This window comes from Sardina pilchardus, chromosome 4 (assembly GCF_963854185.1).
Source record: "Sardina pilchardus chromosome 4, fSarPil1.1, whole genome shotgun sequence".
Classification (NCBI taxonomy): Eukaryota; Metazoa; Chordata; class Actinopteri; order Clupeiformes; family Clupeidae; genus Sardina; species Sardina pilchardus.
The window spans coordinates 367,882-394,642 of record NC_084997.1 but is presented as its reverse complement, the minus strand read 5'-3'; the positions used below and the strand labels follow the sequence as shown (position 1 = coordinate 394,642).

The window sequence follows — 26,761 nt, the reverse complement described above, 5'->3', positions numbered from 1 at the left end:
CTGAGTAACGTATTCTGGATACTTGGATTACTTCCGCATTGAATTGCGGAATTGTGAACATTGAAAAGTGTAGAAATGCGCCCATCAAATCCAGTTTAGGCCTATTCTGGTGTGTTCTTCTGCTCCAAGTGGCTGAATGCGGCCCACGTACTGTATGAGAAGATGAATTCAACTAAGTCACCTGATACAACTATAAAACTATAAAATAGCAAGATGCTTCTTCAAGTTGGAACAGGGACGTATAGCCAGAAATTATAAGGTGTGTGAGATTTTAGGTGGCATCAACCCAGTAAAAATGAGGGGTGCAGATACAGTATATGACCGGTGGGACGCAAATTACCTCGAAATGTAAACACTATAGCCTACTGCATAGCCTATATCAGTGCTCTCAAAAATGAACGTGATCACTAAATGACAATAAAAAACGCACGTTAAATTAGGCTATGCTACTCGCAAGAATCTTGGATCAACATGCCAACAATGTCATCTAGATTGCTTTCCGGGAAATGCAGGGAGTTGCCTTAATTTATTAGAGTGAATAAACTTCGTGAGTGTAATCCATTGATTTCAACAATGTAACTGTATTCTAAATACCTACTGTTTAAGTTGTAACTGTAGCGGAATACAGATACTCATAATTTGTATTCTGAATACGTAAAGCCGGTACATGTATTCCGTTACTCCCCAACACTGACTGTAGGCTATTGTTAACTTTGGCCCTGACATGTGGCCTTTGTGCCCCCTACCAAATATGCCCAATCGAAGTGGCCTTGTCCCTAAAATTATGAAATTCCAGGTGTGCCTGTAGCCTGAACAAAGACCCAACTTTGAATGTTATGTCATTTTCTGACTCATGTAAGATATCCAAACTAGGAATGTAATGGTTACCGATGTAACAATAAACCCCGATGAGATTCTCGATGTGGACCATTACCGTTTTAATTGTAATTATCTTAACTAGAAAATGTAATTCCATGGAAGGAATTAAAGCTGCGAGCAGCAATGTGGGGGCCAAGCTTTGGAAATTTGGAAAGAAATTGATTAATTTTGACCTGTTGGTGGCGTTAGAGGTTTGAGGTTAAGAGTCTGTAAGTTGGTGAAAGTTCTTAGAATTGTGTGTAGAATAAGTGTGCCAAATTTCAGCACTTTTTACTGTACGGTTGAGTTCGACCAATCAGAGCTGTGGAATAATAATAATAAGAAAACGTAGAATCACTATGGGTTGCCTCGCAGCTTCGCTGCTTGGCCCCCAATTACCATTGCATGTAAATGCAAAAAGGTTGCTGTGTAAAACATTGTATTAGGCCTATAGTTAAAGACAACATAGGCTACTGTATGACACAGAAGAATAGATAAATAACAACTAGACATGCAATTCCAAGGAATTACCAGTGCATGAAAACACAAAAATGTATTGATAGATAATGTAGATATGGTTACTAAGGAGTAGCTAGGGTAAACATGGTGGTTGCATAGTTTAAAGAGAGTTGATAGTGTGAAGGTAGACGGTGTAAAGCTTAAACATTCCAGTTCTAACTTACAGTAACTAATGATTTCTAACAGGTATGTTAAAATATTAACTATGTTAACAATGATAACCAGGTTGATTGGTTTACTTAGCTAATGATTTCTAACAGTTATGGTAAAAATGCTAACAATGCTAACTATGTTAACAATGCTGACCAGGTTGATCAGCTAACTTAACTAATGATTTCTAGAAGTGATGTTAAAAATGCTAACTATGTTAGCAATGCTAACCAGGTTGATTAGCTAACTTAGTTGATGATTTCTAGCAGTTATGTGAAAAATGCTAACTATGTTAACAATGCTAACCATGTTAACTAGCTAACCTGCTAGTTAGGACTTTTATTTTGAAAAATGTGTTGCTAGGGTATCCATGGTGGCCACTATCAGGAATAAAGAAGTTACTGCAGTATAATCATGTTGGTTGCTATGGAAACTGTCATAAATGCTTAATTTTAATGGTTGCTATGTTGGTTGCTAGGTATGTGGAGGTTTCATATAATTGACTGGAGGCATAGTTGATGATAACTGACAGTTGGAATGGTTGAACAGTAAACTAGTTGAGTAGTTTCAATGGTTAAATGATTTAATGGTGTATTATTGCAGTGAGGACTTTTATTTTGAAACAGTTGTGGGTAAAGGAAACAGTTAAACAGGATATGTAGTCTCAAGAGATTGTATGCTTAAAGCCTGAGAGAAACTGACAGTTGGTGCCCAGGTGGCCGGCCACCTGGCGTAAGATTCTAATTGCTGCCGTGATGTCATAATGAGCCTGAGAGAGGGAGTCAGGGAGATGCTGCAGGTGGCTATGAACACCTGGGATAAGATTCTAATTGCTTAACGACCCGATTGTGATGTCATAGAGGCCAATGTTAAGTCTATGGGGAAATGTTTAATAGTTTTTAATTTATAGTTTAAAAAGTATAAAAGTTACAAAGTTGAGAAATACATAGCAGCCTTCTCCTATTGAAGACCTACATTGCGACGTTTGAATGAAGCTTCTAGGTTAAACGGTTCAAGCTGAATAAAAAAAATAATTTGGTAAGCAGAATAATAAGAGGAGGAAGAAGAAGCCTAGGAAGAACAGTACAGTGCATTTTCATGGACTGTAATAACCCAATTACAATTCCACTGAAATTACTTGGAAACCCACATTTAAAAAGTGATTTACGAAAATGCATCAAAATTGTGGATAGTATTTTGGAAAATAACTCTTCATTTATTAGAATTTAAAAGACTGAAATGAAGTTGCCAACTTCAAACGAGTTGCAAGTGCTGACACTTTAGTAGCCTTCATGAAGTTCACCTACAGTGAAACGACTGGTAGGATAGCTTGCATAGCCTACTTATCTACACTTTAATGCAGGTTAAAAGTAGGCCCTATATAGAAAGACACCATTGGAATACGGAATACAATCTCAAACAACGCCAATCAACGATGATGCAGCAAGGTAGGATATCTAGCAAATGTAAATAGCTTACAGTAGGATATTTTATGTAGGCTACACAAACATATTACAGGATGAGCTAGTATGTTCTTCGAAGTGTTTCCAAGTGTGTTATTATCCTATTAGGAATGTACAATAAGCTGTTAACAAAGGTTTTTATTTTGTGAATGATACCGAAAGCTTTAAATGACTGCCTGGCTGGCAATTGCCTAGCTAAAACGAGTGCTAGCTTGCTAACAAACAAACGTGGAAATGATAGCAATGCAGTTTGTAATTCGCCCTTTTCACGCTAACGTCAGACACTTTCCGCTTTGAAGCTTTGCTGGGTATCAGTACGTCCGGCGTAAGCAAAAGCTATGGTGATACGGTTACAGTTCTTGAGGTAAGATTAATATTTCACGTGTATTTGTTATCTTCATTTTCCTTGTTATCGTTGGCTATCATTACCGTCACGTAGCTGCCTTGATTTGAGAGTCAGTAGCCTAATCCTTAATATATAGCAGCAACTTCAGCTAGCTTCACCGAGGATCAAGTTGGTTTGACATTGGATATTCGACAGAGATTCAAAATAAGGAACGGCCTTTCATTGAGTATCCGAATGTCCAGTGTCAAACCAACTTGATCTTCGGTGCTAACATGTTAGCTAGCTGAAGTTGCTGCTATGTATAGCAGGGGTCTCCTAACGTTAGGACTAACGTTATGTTCAGTTATCGTTTGCTCTCGTAGCTGTCTTGATTTGAGAGTAAAGTTAAATGACGTTATGACTGCATATTACTGCTACCGGACAAACTGATACCCAGCTGCTGACATCGCGTAAAATGGCTAATAGAAACGACTGTGAGAAGAACGCTTAAACCTAAATGGTGCAACTAGTAGGCCTATGTCTATCAGGTTGGACTTCACTTAGAACGCTGGGTGAAGATCGGTGTCGTGTAGGCTGCTCTGTCGAGATGACTAAAAGCTCTCGTGTAAGCCAATTGGCTGCAGCCGACCCCGGCGTTAAATGTTAGCCTGGAGCAAATTATGTTTAATTGTCGTTAGCTAAATACAGTGCTTACGTTAACGTTAGGTTAAATTGTCTTAACCCTATGAGCCCTAAGCTGTTTTAAGGGCATTTTCACTACCTCTAGTTAGAAGCATTTATCCTGGTCATTGTAAGTGCCATTCACACATGCTACATATTGTTTTTTTCAGCACAGTCTAGGCTATCCAGATCTGCCACAATATCATGTATAAATACTTGCATTGATTTGATTTAGATTTTTAAATAATAAAAAGTTGAAAAGCGTACTATACAAATTCTTACATTTTGATGTGTATCTCACCACAGCAAGCTCACATATCGACCAAACTTACATGGTTATGTAGGCCTGACTGTCCTGAACACGGCAATATAAGAACCATGGTGGAGGTATACTTTGGGGCTGAGCAATTTACAGAAATATGTGGTGTGTGCCTTCCAGAAATAAATGGCAATTTTTATTTAGTGATGAAAAAATTACTTTTTGGCACTTTTTGCACTCCATATTGTGACACTAGCTGATCTTACATGACTTGTTTGCGGTAGCACACATGACGTGCACAGATGATGATTCTCTATAATATTTGTTTTACTGCATTGCAATGAACAAAGTAAAGGCAAAAAGTGTTTATTTGTCAAACAAATTTGGATGCAATTTGAGTCTTGAATTGGATACCATACAGGAGCGTGCTAGGATCTCAAAACCGTGTTATGAACGTGACTTGTCATAGAGAAACACATGATAACATTGGATTATGAACATAGGCTATTCCACACAAAAACACGAGGTAAGTAGAGCTAAATGAAGTTATTATTTTGCTGTCACTTCGTCTGTTTTATGGCCTAGAAGGTTGTATTTGGTATCTGTGGATAGCTCTAGCTCTCCTCTTTCATCTGACATGCGTGACAAATCTTTTTGATCGCGATTTCACGAGGAAATCAAACGAGAGTAAAGGTAGCCAAAGATATATGACATTATTATTTGTTTGTAACTTCGTCTGATTTTATCATACGAAATGATCGATGTATTTGGTATCAATGCAAAGCTCTGCTTCTCCTCTTTCATTTGATGTGCGTGTCATGTCTGTGCGATGCGTGGTCCGCGAGTAATTTAAGCGAGAGTTCTGGATGCGCCGGTGAACGCAGAGCAATATAGACTGTAAATATGATATACTTTGATTTAACTTCATCATTTTATTTTATTTTCATACTTGATCGTACAGACAAGTGTCTAGTATCGTTGGAAAGCCCCGGTTCTGCTCTTTCCTGCAATATAAGTTTCATTTCGCTGTGACTAATAATAGCGGAGCAATGTAACAAAGAAAATGTGTGCGTTTTTTGACGCACTTTGCGTCCGTCGGGCTCATAGGGTTAAGCTGTTGATAACGTCACCTAGAGCAAACCGGTTACTGTAACGATATATGCAAAGCAAGTAGTAGCCTACAGCAGGAGACAAGACACGTCTGGGTTTACCAGCTGTGGCATGGTGGAATGTTTTCACAGCTGTTACAGCTTAATGAGTAGACGTAACAATCGAGCTTTGCCGCCAAAGCGTCTAAACGTTAACTCTATGGGAGTTTTTAATTCTTTTATCGTAAATATCTCAAAAAGTATAAAGTTCACAAATGTGAAAAATACATTCATCAAATCTCCGCTACAAGACCTTTGTATGAGTGTTTGAATGATGTCAAATGGTTCAGCGGTTTTAGCGTCATTAACCGTTGATTTTGGTCGGAAGAAGAATAATCTTAAAGGGATATTCCGCCATTTTTGGAAAAAAGCTAATTTTCCACCTCCCCTCGTGTAAAACAATTGATATTTACAGACCTGCAAACTTGTCGCTTTTCGGCGACAATCGCCGTTTTCTTGGTCAATTGGGTCATTCACGTGAATCGCTCAGAACCGGAGAGTTTTTATTTGGGGGGGGGGGGGGGGGGCGTGAAGGCTGCCCTTAATCTGTATGCAATGCAGGCTAGAATTGCGAAACATTATTGGCTAATTCTTGTAATTGACACTTCTCTGGGCCAATCGGAGTCTTAGCACTTGCTTCAGAATCTTGAACACAGCGCGAAGTTCACGTTTGGACGCCTGGCTACCGCGCTAGTCATTTTTGTCAGGGATGACACACCGCGGTCGGTTCACAAATGTAATAATCAAGGCAACTTGCAGCTACTGGCACTACTACTGCTTGATGTCTATGGGGACTATTTTCAGATGCTGCGTACCATATCACTGCGCCTATGGTACGTTTGCAAGTTGCCTTGATTATTACGCCAGATGAGAGTGTAGTTCCATGTCAAATCAGCCTAGAAAAACGCCAGGTTTCATTTTCAGTTGGTCTTATTGCACTTTCTTACTTGAGAGGAGACACGTTTTAAATGGGAAAATTATCAGAAATCTTAGTCACTTTTAAACATGAAGCTAGCAGGCGAGAAGCTAATGGTCTAATCCGATTCAGTGATCTATGCTAGGCTGAAGCTAAAAGTTGTATCGCCAGACTCACAGAATGGCTGGATGAACGGGAACAAGGTAAATATCGATTGTTTTGCTCGAGGGGAGGTGGAAAATGAGCGTATTTCCAAAAATGGCGGAATATCCCTTTAACAAAAAAAAAAACATAGGCATATAAAAAAAAATCCTCCTGCACCTATGGGAATTGACCCCTAGGTCAAAACAGGCCTACTTATGCCCTCTGTATTTAAGGAAGAAAATGTATTTATTTGTTTACATACATCATACATGTATGTATTATATATAATAATATAGTACAGTATAATATATACATAAAAAAAAAACGAGCAGTTTTCTTTATATGCGCGAGATGAGAGTTCCATGTCAAATCAGCCTAGAATACACAGTATATGCTACAACACTACTATACTATAACAGTACATTGTATTTACATGCAATGTAATTAACATTGCGAAAAACTTAAAGGTGAACTATGCACGTTTTTTATGCACTGTCTCACTTCCCCCTTGCGCCTCTGAGGGGAAAAACCACACATGCAAGTCTTGGCACTGACAACCAGAAATTCTCCAGCCTCGCGATCATGCTCATGAAAAGCCAGACTGACCGATTGAGAAGTTTTGTAAAATATACATGCTAAAGCTGTGGGGGAAAATCTGCAAGCATAAAACGAGCGAAAACGAAAAGCGAAAGAGAAACCGGCTATGAAATCGCCAAACCTGCATAGTTTCCCTTTAAGGGAAATTCTTTCCAGCATCATCCTACTGACATGCTGGCACACAGGCCTTAAACACTCAACAGTGTAGCTTATGCCTCTTATTCTATAAAATAGATTAGGTAGATTCAACTGAGAACCATTAGTGTGAGCCAGGTACACCTTCGTGGCTGCCTTAGGAGACTTGGATGATGCTGGAAAGAATCTCACAAACGTTTGTCACACTGAAGTAATCCATCCCGGTAATTAAGATAATTAAAATTAAAGTGGTAATTGTTATTGTTGAGAATTTCATTAGTGTTTGCCTTTACATTGGTAACCATCCCTATTACCAACAAATTGATAGCTGGTTGACAATATTCAGCCCCATGGAAAATAACTACCACAGCATGTGTCACTAACTATAAGAAGAAACTATAGAGAGCTTCTTAGCACTACACACAAGCACAAACAGACAAACATACTGCACCTTACACCACCAATTTGCCTGTAGTGTATGTAGCATGCTAGCCGACAGCAGCACACGTATAGCATCTTTACTTCTGTATTTTTTACTGTCACTGATGTTCTGTGTTCACTTAGTTTTTGTAAATTGCCTTATGGGGGGAAATCTGCAAATACTGTACAATATCCTTAGCCATGACTATTTATTTCCTCTCCTCCTTAATAAAGGTGTTTAAGGAAGAAGAAGAAGCCATTAAGGTGGACCTCCATGAAGGCTGTGGGCGGACTAAACTTTTCTGGCTGATGGCACTTGCAGACTCGAAAACCATGAAGGCCATGGTCGAATTTAGAGAACACACAGGTTGTCTTTTTGTTCTTACTACCTAGGAGATTTATGCATTTGCCTACATTAATTGAATCGGAGTGGTTGCAGTCTAGTCAAAACCATAAGCTAGTCGAGCTCTGTTCTGCAGACCCTAGTTTCTCATTCACTTTGTAAAGAACAAGTCTATACTTTTATTTGTTGTTTAGGTAAACCTGCGTCCAGCTCTGATGCGTGCCGATTTTGTGGGACAAGGAATGGTACAGAGCTTTCCTCAGTTGGCAGTGTGTGCTCCGACCTAGACTGTCAGGTATAGTTAGAGAAAAACATTACCACACATTGAATAAACTAAATGTTTTTCTATATACAGTGGGGAGAAAATGTATTTGATACCATGCTAAAGTTGCCTAAAACAAGGAATATAAAATCATAATTTGACTTGTATCGTAAATAAATAAATGTTCTTCCTAAATGCTAGGGGAAGGAAGTATTTGACCCCCTATGTAACCCTATATGGGAATTTAACACATAGGGTTAACATAGGGGAAGGCAGATTTTTATAGATTGGCATGGTGCTTTTTCCAGTAGGCCTATTAGCCTGTTTGATGCTACAGGCTAATAGGCCTACTTGAAAAAGCACCATGCCAATCTCTAGCTATGGTGAAGGGTATGTGATGATGTGGGGCTATTTTAATTCCAACGGCCAAGGGAACTTTATCAGGATCCATAACATCCTGGATCCATGAAATATCTGGCCTTAAAAAATAAAAATCTGCCTGCCCCTATGTTAACCCTATGTGTTAAATTCCCATAGGGTTACATTGGGGGTCAAATGCTTCCTTCCCCTAGCATTTAACACGAAGCGCCAAGCGCCGGTCATTTGACCGCTGATGCGTATTACTAGAAGCGCCGTGTAGGTTTGACCTAGATATACCTAGAACTGCCGGGCTGCGGTCTTCTGACTGCAGTGATTGCAAAAAAAAAAATCTTTTCACTCGATTAAATTCCAGGACCCTACGTTCACGACTTTTCCTAAATACGCGTGTTTTATCACCCAGAATTTTTACATGATCAAAAGCACACCGGTACAAGCTAGTTTAGAGCTATTTTGCGATCACTAATGTGACAACACTATGTTGTCTCCCGTTCGGCCATGTTTGTCCAGGCTGCTATTCTCTTTTCTCACAGCAGATGTCGCAAAGGTTTCCTGTCAGTCGGGCATGAGAATAATATTTTACCATAAAACATATAGTTTATATATGTGCAATATGTATTATATATTTACATGGCATAGTCTATTGAGGCGATTTACAGTGGCCTACGCGTGTAAAAAATATTTTCAGCTGAAATTCGTCGTAGCCTATTTATGTACGTAGGACGCGTATGCCTACGTACATTCATAGTTGTATATCTTATCTTCTATTTGTAGGCTATCTTTCACAAAATTACACGCATGCTGGCGAATTCGAACATTCTGAAACGCGCATATGCGATGAAACATGATTGCGCATTCTTCCACGAGTTGCCTAAACAGCCAGCCTACAGCCTATTCAGGGCCCGGTTGCACAAACACCAAAACCAAAGATTGATGATATGAACCAAATATTCTGGAACAGACGGATTTACAGCATTGAACGTGATATTACTGCGACTTCCACCGTTTCCAGAGATTGCAGACAATGCAGTCTACATTGAAGTGAAACGTGCAGAACTTTGTCCAAAACAATACAATAACATTGTGTGTTGAGATCTAGTACAATATAGACATCTGTAGACATGAAGTGGCAACTAAAGCCATTATCAGCCATGAAAACTTTGGCGGCTGCAGCAGCATTTAGGTTTTGGCTGAGCCAGCTAGCCAGCCAATAACTTCATCAGCCAGCCGTTATTCTCAAAGCAAATGGCTTCGGGGTCTATACATAACACACTATCCATTGCAAACATAGCCTATTTGAAACCGATCATTCCCCCTCCCCATACACTCGTCTAACCAGTTCACTTAGGCTACAGACATCACTGCGGCATTGAGGACAACTGCCTCCCCACCCCCACCCCCTCTCTCTGCCCCCTGCATAGGCTGTAGGCTGGCTGTTTAGGCAACTCGTGGAAGAATGCGCAATCATGTTTCATCGCATATGCGCGTTTCAGAATGTTCGAATTCGCCAGCATGCGTGTAGTTTTGTGAATAGAAAAGAATAGAATAGAATATACTTTATTGATGCCTTGCTCAAAAGAACTTCAGCCATGAACAGGTCGGGGATCGAACCAGCTACCATTGGGTTTTGGGGCTGAAGCTCTAACCAGTGGGCTACAGCTCTGCCCCAACAAACTGTTAAAATGTGTGTCTCAATGCTGAATCACAAATTCACATAGACGTTAGCTTAAATTGTAGAAACAATAGGCCTATAGCTTTTTTTCAGCAGACATCGCAAACATAGCCTACACATTCGCAAAACGGAGAACATCTTTCACTCATCATTTTTAATTAGGCTACTTCTCGCGCCTATGCCTGCTCAGCATAGCTGCTCTCTCTATCTCCCTCCCTCCGAGGTAGCTAGACCCTACAAGATGCTTCTCCCTAAATGAATGAAAATTGTTTTAGAAAGTAGCCGCAGTAGCCTGTAAAATGCGGCATGAAATCCTGGCTACTGTGTAATTGAAACCACACTAGGTTAGGCTCTTTGTTCCAGGTCCGATCATTTTCGGCGGCGCGAACATATTACCTATTAAATGAATAGAAGTGAATTTGGGGAGTGAATTAGAACTAGCCACCCATTCATGTTAAAGCTTAGATTATCTGCCCAAACCCAAACTGCGGGCCGGTGATCTCGAGATCCAACAACACCGGTGTTGGGTCGACATTTTTCATCCTTCCCCTCCCGTCGGGTCAGGCTCCTAATCACAGAACACAACAGATAACTCAAACGTGCTGTATGTCATAATGAAACAACCACAGACTCAACAACACGGTCTGACACGAATGACACATGGCTTAGTGCAAACTGAATTTATGACCAAACGATTTGATTCGTGCACGAAGCGCCATCTAGCTATCATTATGTGTAAGTAACAGCCTCCCAGTCTAAGCCGCGCTTTAAGTAGTTCACACCAGCACGACGCTTCTAGTAGGTCGTCAAAGCGGTCAAATGACCGGGGCACGGCGCTTCTAGGTATAAGTGGGTCAGAACGGCGCGGCGCTTCTAGTGTTAAGTAGTTCACACCAGCACGGCGCTTCTAGTAGGTCGTCAAAGCGGTCAAATGACCGGGGCGCGGCGCTTCTAGGTACAGTGTGGAGCACATGTATTTGATACCATGCTAAAACAGGAATATAAAATCATCATTTGACAATTGATCTTAATGCCTTAATTAAAAAAAATAGTAAAACTCAAACCGCCAAGGACACCAATTTTCTTTGTGATTTAAGAATGTATCGTAAATAAATAAATGTTTTCCTTAAATGCTAGGGGAAGGAAGTATTTGACCCCCTATGTAACCCTATGGGAATTTAACACATAGGGTTAACATAGGGGCAGCAGATGTTTGGCCTTGGCCTTTGGAATTAAAATAGCCCCACATCATCACATACCCTTCACCATATCTAGAGATTGGTATGGTGCTTTTTCCAGTAGGCCTATTAGCCTGTTTGATTTGCATTGAGCTCAATGAGCATCAAACAGGCTAAAAGGCCTACTGGAAAAAGCACCATGCCAATCTCTAGCTATGGTGAAGGGTATGTGATGATGTGGGGCTATTTTAATTCCAATGGCCAAGGGAACTTTATCAGGATGCATAACATCCTGGATCCATGAAATATCTGGCCTTAAAAAATAAAAAACTGCCTGCCCCTATGTTAACCCTATGTGTTAAATTCTCATAGGGTTACATTGGGGGTCAAATACTGCCTTCCCCCTAGCATTTAGGAAGAACATTTATTTATTTACGATACATTCTTCAATCACAAAGAAAATTGGTGTACTTAGCGGTTTTATTTTTACTATTTTTTTTAATTAAGACAGTAAGATCAATTGTCAAATGATGATTTTATATTCCTCTTTTTAGGCAACTTTAGCATGGTATCAAATACATTTTCTCCTCACTGTATAAGTGGGTCAGAACGGAACGGCGCTTCTAGTGTTAAGGAAAACATTTATTTATTTACGATACATTCTTCAATCACAAAGAAAATGTATGTCCTTGGCGGTTTGATTTTACTCATTTTTTTAATTAAGGCATTAACATCAATTGTCAAATGCTGATTTTATATTCCTGTTTTAGCATGGTATCAAATACATGTGCTCCCCACTGTAGGTCAAATACTCCTACTCACAGTGCAAAATTGAAGCTCTATATGATGTTCATGTGTTGTATGTGACCCTCACTCTTGAAGGAGTATGCTAAGATGGCATGCAGTAAGACACACCCGTGTGGTCACCCTTGCGGCGGTGTGAAGAACGAGGAGCTGTGCCTGCCTTGCCTGCATGGCTGTGACAAAAGCACTAGCTGCTTGAAACAGGATGCAGATGACATGTGCATGATCTGCTTCACTGAAGCACTCTCCGCTGCCCCTGCTGTTCAGGTAATGTTCACATCTGCCACTGTAGAATGTACGAGTAGTATACCTATTGCATAGCTGTAGCAAAGGAGACAGCTGTAAAACAGGTATAGATACTACTGCTGAACAACATATTTGATGTAATTAGCTTTTGTTACCATTTAAAGGATATTATTTACCTCCGCCAAGGAGGTATATGTTTTCATCGGGGACCGGCGTTTGTCTGTCTGTCTGTCTGTCTGTCTGTCTGTCTGTCTGTCTGTCTGTCTGTCTGTCTGTCTGTTAGCAAGACTCAAAAAGTAATGGATGGATTTCGATGAGATTTTCAGGGAAGGTCAGACATGACCCAAGGAAGAAACGATTACATTTTGGGACTGATCCGTAATTCTGTCTGGATTCCAGAGGCATTTATGTATTTAGATTAGTGGTGTAATGGCATGGTATGGCCACGTGGTGGCGATCTGAATAGTTTCGGTTCAAATGTATGACAACCTAGGAAGAACAATGCAGGTAGCTGCACTCTCGGAGTGCTTTTCTAGTTATGCCTCTTTTTTGCAGGATTAAACTTAAAACCTTGCCTGTTGCTTTTACCTTACATTACTTTTTTTAAACAGAAACAATGAAAGTAATTATCGAATTACTGTCCCTCAGTGCCTCAGATTTTCTATACTTCCTGAGAATGGTATGATTTCTTAAGTCCGCTTATCAACATGCCAACATGTTTTACATTACTGACCAGACTATGAGTGGCATAACTGTTAAATAGGTCGGTGGAGACAGTTTTTATGGCGTTTAACCCCTTCCTTCAGTTGCAGCGTTCCCCTTTGCTAAGGCTGGTTTTGAGCTAACACATTTCAACGGTAACATCCAAAACAGTCTTACTCACTCCACAGCATACCCGAGACAAGTAAATTAAAACGTCAGACTATCGATATGCATGTCCGTGTTGATAGAATAATTTTAAAAATAAAACTAACCTTGCAACTCAATGATTTATTACATTTTGAGGGACTAGTTTCTCAATATTAATCCGCCACTGCCATACAGGGAACAAAGTAGGCTATTGCAATGCGATGCAAGGTTAGTTTTATTTCTAACATTGTTCTATCAACACAGGCATGTGCATCGATAGTCTGACGTTATAATTTATTTGTTTCGGGTGTTCTGTGGAGTGTTTTCAGTGGCAGACTGGATGTTACCGTTGACTTGCGTTATCTCAGCACCAGATTAGCACGAGATGAACGCTGCAACTCAAGGAAGGGCAGAAATTCACTGAAAATGGTCTCCACCGACCTATATCACTCCGACTAAGTTGGAAATGAGGTCCTATGTCCAAAATTTCGAACTATTCCTTTAAATGCCTGATTCTGTAACTCACAGTCACAGTACATTCACCTTATCAAGAGCAAGGAAATGCCAATAGCAAAGGTTTACTGTTTGGGTTATGAATAATATTTTGTTTCTCTCTCGACTTTTGTTTAGCTTGACTGCAGTCATGTGTTCCACCTCCAGTGCACCCGCAGAGTCTTGGAAAACCGATGGCTTGGGCCAAGGATAACATTTGGTTTTATGTCCTGTCCAATTTGTAAGGTATTGTCTTTAAACATTGGAGTTAGCAAGGGTTAATTTGCAACATGTTTTGCAGCTCATTTTATAATGCGATTATGTCAGCATGATGCAACCACATTGTGCAAACACAAGTGATTTAGACCAGGCCTATTCAAATGGCGGCCAATGGCTGATCTGAGGTGCATTTGGCAAAAAGTGGCTACGTTCGTGGTGAACATGTTTTCTTTGAACAGTTAAGCTTCAACGTTTTTTCATATTAAACTACGTTATTCCCTTAACTAAGACAAGTTGATATACGTACATACCGCTCACGTTTCAATGGCCCTCATTTATCAACCGATCGTAGAAACATCTGAGCGTACATCTGAGCGCAGAAATCCTCTTACGACGGGGCTCACGTGTGATTCATCAAATGCTTGATAAACCTTTTGAGCTAAATGACGAATAATGTAATAATGTAATATTTTGGCTATCATACTAACACTTGGGTAGGGAGGGTTTGGATTTGGTTAAGGTGTTATTCAGTAGTTGTTTAGCAACATTTGTACATACTGATCTTAAAACGTATCCGATGATTTGAAGTCTCTGTGGACAGACTATCCAAGTAAAGTGTTACCTAATGGAATCAATTATTTTCAAAACATCAACAGGTCCTCAGTGTGCTATGTATTTTTTGATGCCTTAAAACAATTTGAGTCGTTCACCACTCAACCCAACTTTTTTGCTTCTATACTTTCAGAACAAAATTAATCACTCAGTGATCAAAGACCTGCTGGATCCCATTAAAGAACTGTATGAGGATGTGAGGCGCAAGGCTTTAATGAGGCTAGAGTATGAGGGACTCCATAAGAGTGAAGCCATAACCACACCAGGGGCCCGCTTTTATGATGACCCAGCCAGCTTTGCCATGAACAGATATGCCTACTATGTCTGTTACAAGTGCAAAAAGGTAAGATGTTAGCATGTTTTAGCAGGGACCACGTAGGTGCTAGATTTCAGTTGTGGTGAAATTTAAGGGAAACTATTGGTGAAATTAAAAGACCATAATCTGTTTCTCTGGTATTAAATTCAAGCAGCTTGCTTTGTTTAGCTTTTCACCATTCATGTTCCCCCTCATCACATTCCAGAAGTTTTAATGGGGCCCAAGGAATTGTCTGCAAATACATGCTCTCAGTGTTTCCCCTAGAAATCTTCCAGCAGCATTGCTGTTACGCGCCGGAAGTTGTAATCAAGCCACAGTAGTGGGGTGCATGGGCATGTTCCCCCGGCAGAAGATGTTGAATATTCTAACGTTTAAATGCATCAATCTGGTTATACTTACTTATTTTTTAACGTTTAGATGCATCAATCAAGGTTATACTTGCTGATTTCTATCTATGGATGAAAATATTTCTGCTGTAGCTTGAACTATTTTGCACAGAATTATAACCATACACACACAGGTGGAATAGTTCTGGAGATACTGCAATAAATTCACAACCACAAACTCATATTTGTTTCACAGTTTAGAAATAGTAAAAAATAGTGTAGGCTACATTTCAGCACTCTAGTTAATCTAATTGTAATGTAATGGCCATCTATAAATGCTAGCCTATATCTTCCTACATGTATTTCAGTACAGTCTGAGTTACCCATATCTAGGAAAGTATGATGTGATTATATTTGCATAATATGTCTTATGTTGGGCTTTATATCAAGAAATAATTGCATTAATGTCTAACATCCCAGTAGAAATATATTGCCAAAATTTCATGTTTGGTTTTGGCCAAACATAGTGCCTGGAGTTCAGTTCAAAAAGTTCAATCTTAGTCTCCAAAAAGTTCAATCTTAGTCTCATTTCACCACAAACCCTTTTTCCAGATGGTAGCAGAATATTCCAGATGTGTTTTTGCACTGAGCTCCAAGCACTATGTTTGGTGAAAACCAAACACAGTACACCATCCAAAACACACCATACCTACTGTGAAGCATGGTGGGGGCAACATTATGTTGTGGGGATGTTTCTCTTCAACGGGAACTGGGCAATTGGTCAGGATAGAAGGGAAAATGTAAAAGCACACCCAAATTCTTGAGGAAAACCTGTGTATCTCTGCTAGACAGCTGAAGATGGGCAGATCATTCACCTTCCAACACGACAATGATCCTAAACATACTGCCAAAAGAACAAAGCGGTGGCTTAAGGATAGGAAGGTGAATATCCTTGAGTGGGCAAGTCAGAGCCCTGACTTAAATCCTATAGCAAATCTGTGGATTGACTTGAAGAGAGCAGTCCATCGCCGTTCCCCACAGAATTTGACTGAATTTGAACAATTCTGTAAAGAAGATTGGGCAAATATTTCCCAATCTAGGTGTGCAAAGCTAATAGAGACATATCCGAACAGATAGATGGCTGTAATTAACGCAAAAGGAAGCTCTACAAAGTATTAAATCAGGGGTATGACGACTTTTCCAACCCTGTTATTCTAGTTTTTGATTTTTTATTAATTTTCAGAACTGTTGTCTTTTTTTTCCATTATTTTGTTGTACAGCTAAATTTGTAAATAAAACTGGAAAAAGGGTTATTTTTTTCAGGTTGTATTGAGTGAAGAGTGTATAGAGCTGTGTGCAGAATACAAAAATTATATTTCATCTGAGTTCAATGTAAATATTCTCACAAACCATTTATTACAGCAACTGGTGCTAATTCCATTGGAAAGTTTAGATTTCACTTGTTCAGGTGATATGCTGTGGGAGTGTGGGATTTTGGCTAGTTGAACTAGACTTGAGATCTTAATGGGGCACAGTTGACGATCCGATGAAGGGGATGTTGCTAGGCTGTAGCCGTAATGTAGCCAAGCCTATTATACTGCTACTTCAGAATGTATTGTAGCCTAGGCTTTGGGCTGCTGCAGGCTTGTCTTCAGTTGTGTAATCACCTGAAACAATGTCAGGATGAAGGCCTAAATGTGTGAAAACTTTGCAGTGGCGCTGCAAATCCAACGGCAGTGCTGCGCCACAGCTAAATGCATAGTAGGGGAAACATGTGCTCTCAAAGACTATTTGGATTTATTTGGAACGTGAGAGAAATGTTGTCTATAATTTATTGAATAAAACATTCATATATACAGTACTGTACAAAAGTCATAGGCACCTTACATGTTTTGCTTCAGTAATTTATATTCGACTTTAACTTTATTGTCATTGTGCAGAGTACAAGTAGCCTACAGAGACAACAAAATGCATTATATAGTGCCGTGTAGACAGTAGTATACAGTTGGTTTACAGAAGGTGGTTTAGAGTAATATACTGTAAATTAAATATGTGCAGTGTATTAGCAGTTACCTTATAAGAGCAGAATCAATATGGCTGTTGATTCTGCTACAGTAACTTATGCTGTGGTATGCATGTTACCCAGACCAGTGAGGCCGTTATTTATGAAGCTACATTTGTCGCGCTGTTTGTGCAGTATACATTCTCTGATACATTCTGATCACTGCCCTTTCGCTGTGTAAGAGCTGTACGTTTGCTTACCTATCCTCACTGAAGGTCAAACTGTAGCTGTCATAGGCTACCTGAATGTCGGGTATAGCACATTTCCGCACAATTGACATCCCACCTTTGCCTGCTGCAACTTTGGCATACACTTCATTTATCCATTTTGATCCACTCACAGAATTTGGACTGAGCCGATATGGGAGGGGTGGCCGTGATAAGAGTTGCTATTGAAGTCACAGGAGTTAGTTGATACATGACTTTTTCAACACATTATTCTTGCACTTGCAGGCATACTTTGGAGGGGAGGCGCGTTGTGATGCTGAAGCAGGACAAGGAGATGACTATGACCCTAGCGAACTCATCTGTGGAGCATGCTCAGATGTGTCAAGGGCACAGGTCAGTGGACAAAATTACATCATTGTTCCTTTTCTATGTATTAAATATCTGTACTGTACTATTGTGGGGAATATGTTTACATTCCATAAACTAGAAAAGCACTCAGAGAGCGCAGACCTCCGCCTGCATTGTTCTTCCTAGGTGTTCATACATTTGAACCTGAACCTATTCAGATCGCCACCACGTGGCCATACCATGCCAGTACACCCCTACGCGAAATACATAAACGGCTCCGGAATCCCGATGGAATTAAGGATCACTCCCAAATTTAATAGTTTCTTCCTTGGGTCATTTCTGACCTTCCCTGAAAATTTCAGCGAAATCCATCCATTACTTTTTGAGTTATCTTGCTAACAGACAGACAGACAGACAGACAGACAGACAGACAGACACTGGTGAAAACATAACCTCCTTAGCGGAGGTAATAATCCAGTCACCATTACCAGCACTTTTTTTTCAGGAGCACTTTTTCTCCGAAGTTAAAACATTTAGGAGCACAAACAAAAGTGTCAGTTGTGTACTTAAACATATATACATAATGTATCAGTAAATACTACAGCCTACATTTAACCCTATGAGCCCGACGGACGCAAAGTGCGTCAAAAAACACACCCATTCTTCTCTGTTACATTGCTCCGTGGTTATTAGATGAGACCTTTATTGCACAAAAAAGCCGAACCGGGGCTTTCCAATGAGACTAGGCACTTGCCTGTACGATCAAGTATGAAAATAAAATAAAATCATGAAGTTAAATCAAAGTATATCATATTTACAGTCTATATTGCTCTGCGTTCATCAGTGCATCCAGTACTCACGCTAGAATTACTCGCGAACCCGGCATCGCATGAAATAGGAGAAACAGAGCTTTCCATCGATACCAAATACATCGATCCATTTGTGTTATAAAAACAGACGAAGTAACAAGCAAATAATAATGTCATATAGCTTAGGCTACCATTACTATCCTTTGATTTACTCGTGAAACCGCGATCAGAAAGATATGGCACGCATGTCAGATGAAAGAGGAGAGCTAGAGCTATCCACAGATACCAAATACAACCTTCTAGACCATAAAACAGATGAAGTGACAGCTCCACTTACCCCATGTTTTTGTGTGGCATAATAGCTTATGTTCATAATCCAACGTTATCATGTGTTTCTCTATGGCAAGGCACGCTCATAATACGGTTTTGAGATCCTAGCAAACTCCTGTATGGTATCAAACAAATTTGGATGCAATATGAGTTTTAAATTTAAAACTCATATTGCATCCAAATTTGTTTGACAAATAAACACTTTTTTGCCTTTACTTTGTTCATTGCAATGCAGTAATAAAATATTATAGAGAATCATCATGTGTGCACGTCATGTGTGCTACCACGCAAACAAGTCAGGTCAGATCAGCTCGTGTCACAAATATGGAGCGCAAAAAGTGGCAAAAAGTCATTTTTCATCACTAAATAAAAATTGCCATTTATTTCTGGAAGGCACACACCACATATTTCTGTAAATTGCCCAGCCCCAAAGTATCCCTCCACCATGGTTCTTATATTACCATTCTCAGGGCAGTCCTACACAACCATGAAAGTCATGTCGAGCTGTGAGCTTGCTGTGGTTACATTACATTGCATTACATTACATTTCATTTGGCTGACGCTTTTTAACTCATTGGCTGCCAGCCATTTTCAGTTACCTTAACTCTTAATGAGTTAAATGATGCTTATTAAATGTTGTCCCCAATTAATGTTTTAAAATTGTTTTTTTTTTTTTTTAAGAGTAATATTATCGGTAATTGCATCGGTATCGGCCACAACAAGCCGATAAGTATCGGTTATTGTTATCGACCCTAAAATTCCATATCGGTGCATCTCTGATCTGAATGTGATGAGCAGGAGTCTGACTACACTGTTGATCTTCACCATATTTTATTTACCTCTGCCAAGGAGGTATATGTTTTCATCGGGGACCGGCATCTGTCTGTCTGTCTGTCTGTCTGTCTGTTTGTCTGTCTGTTTGTCTGTTAGCAAGATAACTCAAAATGTAATGGATGGATTTCAATGAAAGGAAGAAACAATTATATTTTGGGACTGATCCGTAATTCCGTCGGGATTCCAGAGGCGTTTATGTATTTAGCTCAGTGGTGTAATGGCATGGTATGGCCACATGGTGGCGATCTGAATAGTTTAGGTTCAAATGTACGACAACCTAGGAAGAACAATGCAAGCGGAGGTAGCTGCACTCTCTGAGTGCTTTTCTAGTATAGTTGTCACATGACTTTCAGACTAAACTTCACAAAAGTGATGACAAGATATGAATTGCACTGATTCAAGACCATACACTGAGGAGGTGCATAAAAAAGTGTCCCATTTATGATCAAGGCACTGACCTCTCCAGTTTCAAATATTCTTTACTGTTTATTTGATCTGCAGAAATGAATAAATATATTTGTCACTCTAATGCAATGCCAATTGTTTTGTTCTTTGTCTTGTATAGATGTGCGCCAAACATGGGACAGACTTCCTTGAGTACAAATGTCGCTACTGCTGCTCTGTGGCAGTTTTCTTCTGCTTTGGGACCACACACTTTTGCAATGCCTGTCATGATGATTTTCAAAGGATGACCAGTGTCCAAAAAGAGGAGTTGCCTCATTGCCCTGCTGGTATGTACTCATTCTGTACATCTTTTTTTTTTTTGACAATCCTAGAGGTCATATGGTTCTTGGTGTCTATGCACTTGATTGCTTGTTACAATATGTGAGAATAAGATTATAGACTTGACTGTGAGAATAAGATTTCGAATTTGACAGGCTGCTTGTTTTCTAATATAGACATTTGTGTAAACCTTTTAACATTGAACCTATTCTCTCTCCTAGGCCCTAAAGGTAAACAGCTGGAGGGAAGTGAATGTCCCTTGCATGTGGTCCACCCACCAACTGGTGAGGAGTTTGCCTTGGGTTGTGGAGTATGCAGAAATGCACACACCTTCTAAGCCTGAGACCCTGTTTAATGCCTTTGTTGAATCCCTTGTCTGGATTCTTGCTAACCACTTGAGCATTGTGGTTGAGTTTAAGAATAGGCCTAACAAGGAACAAATATGACCTGTTTGGGAAACATGAGTCAGAGGGCCAGAATGTGTTCAGGGATTCAGAGGATGACTGTGTGAGAAAAGAGAGATGTAGACGCGTAATTACCTTTGTGAAGTGTGTGCATGTGGCTGTTGTAATACAGGGCTCCCATAAAAATTGCACATTCCCTGACCACTGAGCACGGATTACTGAAATGGCTCTCTGTCTTTTTAAATGAACTGTAAAAAGGAGTCAGAATAGATGAGTGAAAAGAGATGGGCCAGAATCATTATGATTTAAAAAATATTGTTTTATGTAAACAGACTTTTTCATAATCCTGTACAGTATTATTCCGTGTTCAGTGCATCATGGTTTGACAGGACAAAAAGGTACATTCTTGAAACCAAACAGGAAAAAAGGAATGTTAAGTTTTGGTGTCTGAATTAATTACCTTGTATATAATAATAGTATTGATAATGGGTGTATTCCAAAGTTGCTACTCTATACTTTTGTTCGATATTCTGAGATGTTTTCAGCCAGACCTTTTCATGACGTGCAATATTGGGTGTGCCTCCTCTTGCAGCTGTAGACATATGGAATGTATGTCTATGAAATCACATGATCTATGAAGTACATTTTTGTATGGTAAATAAAGCAGCAAGCCCATTCCCACCTCTCAAAAATATTCTGTACACAGAAAGTGATCCCAATGTTTGCCATCTTTGAAAGGTTTATGTGAAAGCTTAAAGTATTCTGATAACATTGTTTCGTTTTCTTTGTTGTTGTCTTTTTTGTGTTTTTGACAACATATATGACTACAAGTAACTATGCTGTTGATTGCAGATTGATTGCTGGAATTCATGGGGAGTGTAGTAATTACATGAATATACAATACTTTTCTGAGGAGGAGGCTACAAAAATGCAGGGTCTTGGCAAGATGTGTGATAAACAGCTGCTCTCTAACTAAATCATTGTGAATTTGCTCTGTAGTAACTGTGGTGGGTGGAGTTGAATGGTAATAAACGAGGGTTTCTGTTTCACCGTATAGTTGTGGTATTCTTTTCCATATTGCATTTTTTTAGCTATATGTTCAGTTTACCATTGTCTCTGTTGAGGCTTAAACAAATAGATTGCAAAGAACTGGAGCCATCCACATTTATTGACACCTATGGTGAAGAGGAAATATTATATTAGCCATCAAGGTCATGGTCACATTGGGCCATACATGTTATGAAGCCGGTTGCACCAGTTCAATGTAATTTCTGGTCAGAGGGTCAGGATTTGGAGGGTTAACTTCAGCCAATTAGCATGGCATTTGGCCACCGACATTTTTGAAAGATGGCATTACTGTCCATGGTTGCAACTTTGCGCACCAGTTTTTACATGCTGATTGGTAGATGACAGCTCATGCACGAGTTTGTTGGTTAATCATTCTAGAAGACGACCAATAAAATGACTGGCTACTTGGATTAAGCTACCGATACTTGACATGATGCCTTGTAGCAGCCGATAACGTAATAACAGCCAATAATGTAATAAATGGCCAATAAAGTAATAACTTTTTGCTAATAATGTAGTAAGCTATTACATTATTGGCTGCTTATGAAATAGTGGGCTGGGTAAGAATTTGTAAGGCTCTACGCTGTAGAATCTTTGGTGGAAATGACTCCGTTTCTCGCAGTGCATTCTGGTTAAATGAGTCCATCAAAACAGTTCCGAAAATTATGCTTCAACACAATGCCTAATCTAATTTATCGAAATCGAAATTTCTCAAGTAAAATGCAAAATAGAAATCAATTAGCCATGATAACAGGCTAGAATGTCTAGGGTTTATTTGCCCTTTATAAATGTAATAACTGCAGCCGATAATGTAATAATCACCTTATTGGAGGCCGAGAGGCTGCTCAAAAAAATAAAGGGAACACTGGTTCATAGGAGTAAAGCATCAAGTCAGTCACACTTGTGGGATATTGATCTGGCCAGTTATGTAGCAGAGGTGGTTGTGAATCAGGCTGACCTGCTTTGATGACAATGAAATTTACTACAGGTGTACTAGAGGGCCAACTGTGAGACGACACCCAAAAAAGGAATGGCTTTACAGGTGGTGGCAACTGGTAAATTTTCCATCTTCATCCTTCTTGACTGATTTTTCACTAGTTTTGCATTGGGTTGGGTCAGTCTTACTACTGGTAGCATAAGCCAGTATCTGGAGCCTACAGAGGTTGCACAGGGTAGTCCAACTCCTCCAGAATGGCACATCAATACTTTCCATTGCCAAAAAGATTGCTGTATCTCTCACTGCAGTCTCAGGAGCATGGAAGAGATTCCAGGAGACAGGCAGTTGCTCTAGGAGAGCAGGGCAGAGTGGTAGAAGGTCCTTAACCCAGTAACAGGACTAGTATCTAGCGGTCACTGGTGTCCCTCCTACCACAGGACATAGCACAGGACATAGCGTGGAAAAAAATATCCCTTTTAGTTATTAGGCCACTTTAAAGAGACCCTATGCAACATTTTCATAGTCATAAAATCGCTTAGAAATCGTTATTTTGCTTGACTGACCAGTTTTTATCGAAAACAGTAATATTTCCTCCCGCCCCCAGTGTCCCTATCCGCTATTGCAGCCAGGAGGCGATCGCTCCTTTACATCTGGAAGTCTGAGACGCGTAAGGAACAAGAAGAACCACGCTTGCAATTTATATATATGTATATAGCCTATTATGTATAAATATACACACTAAGGCGGTAAAGCAGGGCTGCCCAAATTGGGGCCCGCGGTCCGCGCTCTAGTCAGACTTTCATTGGCCCAATCCCAATGTCCGGACTCACGAACTCACGGACTTTGGTGCGCGTTCTCGCGCAATTCGTAAGGGTTTAGGGCTGTCCCAATGTCGAATTACAATTGGGCGGGAGGGTTTGAGTACAGACTTACCGAGCCCTTTCCGTGAGTCTGCATCGGTGCAGACTTAACCTAAGGGAATTACCCACAGTTCAAAGTGTTGTGACGTTTACCGCGGAGATCATAGAAAAATCCGGAAATGAAGGTAAACAACAGCGCGCACGACACACGTGCATGGTGCAAATGTTAGCAACGTCTTTGTTAGTAAACATCGCCAAGGTACATGTGATCTCGTGAAGTGCTGTCCCAATCCCAAATACCTATCTGAGCCTATGTGGCCTCACACACTCACTCACTTAGCACCTGAGATCAATTAAGTCTGTGAGTCTTTAGTTCTTAGTCTTTAGGGCTGACATTGGGATTGGGCCATTCTGTCTCAGCGTTTTATCGACTTAAAAACTCAAAAACAGTTCACTATCTAGCCACTGTTTAACATTGTTTTAGATAGGGCGGTAGGGGGGCGCTATTGAGCTCCTTCAGTGCATATCCATACTCATGGACGTGGATATGTTGACGACAAGAGTGAGGACTGAGGAAGGCTGAGGAGAAGCTCGGGACGCAGGGTTGCCAACTCTCACGCTCCCGCCGTGACACTCACGATTTCAGCATCAACCTCACGCTCTCACGCAGACACAAGAAATGTCACGCCAAAATCCATTCTTCTTTTTCTTCAAACCGTTCATAATCAGTTGGTGACTAGACCACAGCAGAGCATATTGTAGACAGAAGACGAACTTAAGGCATGTATAGGCTCTTTAGATCAATAGCAGGTATAGGTCTAATATCTGTCTTCAACGTTCTCAGCGCAGAGAAATTATTTGCGGCGGGCGAAGTGCAAAATGCGCACCACTCGTTTCTATCGGATTGCTCACGAAGTTCACACTGATTTGAATGACACTTGACAGAGCGCGATCTTTCTGATGGCAGCCTATTATTAGGCTACATTAATGCAATTAATTTGTATAATAAGCCATTCCCGAGTAGCCTATTCCAGTTTTTAAATTGCAATAGGTCTACATTTCTACTTGTTCTCCAACTTCAGGCAGTAGGCCACTGCAGTAACAAAGGAGTTATGTCCGCTTTGTTAACTTGACAGCGATACTTTTGACAGATATTCTATTCTGTCAAAAGTAGGGCCACTGCTGATGAGGTATTCAACATTCTCAACAATTACCCTAGTCTACCTGGCAGAATATGACATCAAATGGGAAAACTGTGAGGGACTCGGGTGGCGCACAGACGCAGAAGAAATGGGCTGCGTGATAGAGGATGCGCAACAGACGGACTGTTTCATTCATAGGGAAGCACTCGCGTCAGGGCCTGACCTGACTAAGATTTTGAACAAGGTTGTGCTTCATTTAGCCTATAACACAACGGTAGCCTATAGTTGGCCCTTTTTCTGTATTTTTGGAAATCAGCTTTTTTTGAAGCAAGGATTAACACCTTGTCAATGACAAAAACTGACGATATTGGTCATTGATTTAGATTTTTATTTTCTCTATTTCTGAACTGATATTTAGGCCTATCTGTAGCCTAACTGTTATTTGTTACTGAGGTATATTTAGCAAGCGACGTTATGTCAATAAATTGGACAATTCTGAGCTTGACCTAGGCTACTACTTTCTTAGAGTGATGATGATGGACAGGTGGGGCTCGAGAAAGCCCCCTTGATCAAAGTGGGGAATGAAAGAAAAAGTTTGAGAACCACTGCAGGCTATGTGGCGCCCCAAAATAATTAACTAGGCTACTGCTCTTCCACTTGTTTTGTTTTTTGTTTTTTTTTAACTAGAAAACAATTATTAGCATCCCAAATCAAATCAAGAAATATTAAAATTCTTGACTGATTGTCAATATCAAAACAATTGTGACACATTATTTTTCACTGGCTATGGCTCCTAACTGATGCATGAGATAGATAGACCTAAAATATGGATGGATAGATGGATAGATAGCTTACAGAACATATGATTCTGTAAATAGCTATATTGTATTGGATGTGAGTTGTATCGGTCTACAACACCACTAAATGACATTGAGAAACCCATACTGGTATATTATATTCACCTGTGTAACAACCATATGTTAGTATATGTTATGAGGCTATGGGCCCGTGTGTCTGGCAAGGGGCCTGCACTTAAAGATTGTGCTGATACCTTTTACACCCATTTTTCTGGGTGGCCCTCAAAATAAGCCCCCCCCCCCCCAAACAAACACCCCCCGCCCCCAACTTCACAAAATCTCACTGCAGCCAAACACCCAAAGTTGGCAACCCTGGGGACGTAGCCTACCGCATGCAGGAATAATGTCATGATACGTACACTTATCTAACTTAAATCTAGTTTACCATTGTGTATAACTTTAAACAGCGTGTGAGCTTTAACATTATCAAGCTGTAATGCTAGCGTTTTGACAAGCACACCAAATTTGCCCACCTTGCCCATATGAAATAACTCCTCTAGGTTTGCTGCCTCCTCCTTTCTGTTTTCGTTCTTTATCAATTAACTATCTATCCATGATCCTTGAAGTCTCAGTTAGTGAATTAGTTTGACATTGTGTGGTAATAACCAGCAACCATTGAAAGTAAAGCAAAACAACAAGTAGCCTAGCCTATAACTTAGCGTGTGTGCGCTGTTATTCTCTCACCCGCTCAAACAAAAGGTGTGCGTGTGTACGTATAGGTCTCTTTTTTTTGAGTGACAGCTTTGTTTTCTATGTCCCTATAGTTTTCACCTTGTGGTACAATTCTCGGTCTCGCTGTGTTCATTCGCCCAAGAGCTGCAAAGTATTTTTAACATGTTTCGGTACAGTTAAGGTCAATTTCACACCGGAATTCTCCTTTAACTAGGTTACTTTGGCCGGTTGCTTTC

At 40.1% G+C, this 26,761-nt stretch overlaps 1 protein-coding gene across 17 annotated transcripts in view; it reads left to right on the top strand.

Annotated features, from left to right (window-relative positions):
• The window catches only part of mycbp2 (MYC binding protein 2), a 306,540-nt gene extending 284,497 nt beyond the window's left edge, over positions 1-22,043 (top strand). For all 17 annotated transcript variants that reach the window (XM_062533688.1, XM_062533704.1, XM_062533694.1 and 14 more), the window contains 8 exons: positions 7,850-7,982; positions 8,153-8,253; positions 12,331-12,519; positions 13,978-14,085; positions 14,804-15,013; positions 17,827-17,934; positions 20,428-20,593; positions 20,807-22,043. In XM_062533688.1, coding sequence (XP_062389672.1) covers positions 7,850-7,982; positions 8,153-8,253; positions 12,331-12,519; positions 13,978-14,085; positions 14,804-15,013; positions 17,827-17,934; positions 20,428-20,593; positions 20,807-20,922 — 1,131 coding nt within the window. In that variant the 3' untranslated portion in view covers positions 20,923-22,043. The remainder of the gene's footprint in view (positions 1-7,849; positions 7,983-8,152; positions 8,254-12,330; positions 12,520-13,977; positions 14,086-14,803; positions 15,014-17,826; positions 17,935-20,427; positions 20,594-20,806) is intronic.
• The last annotated feature ends 4,718 nt before the right edge of the window (positions 22,044-26,761 follow it).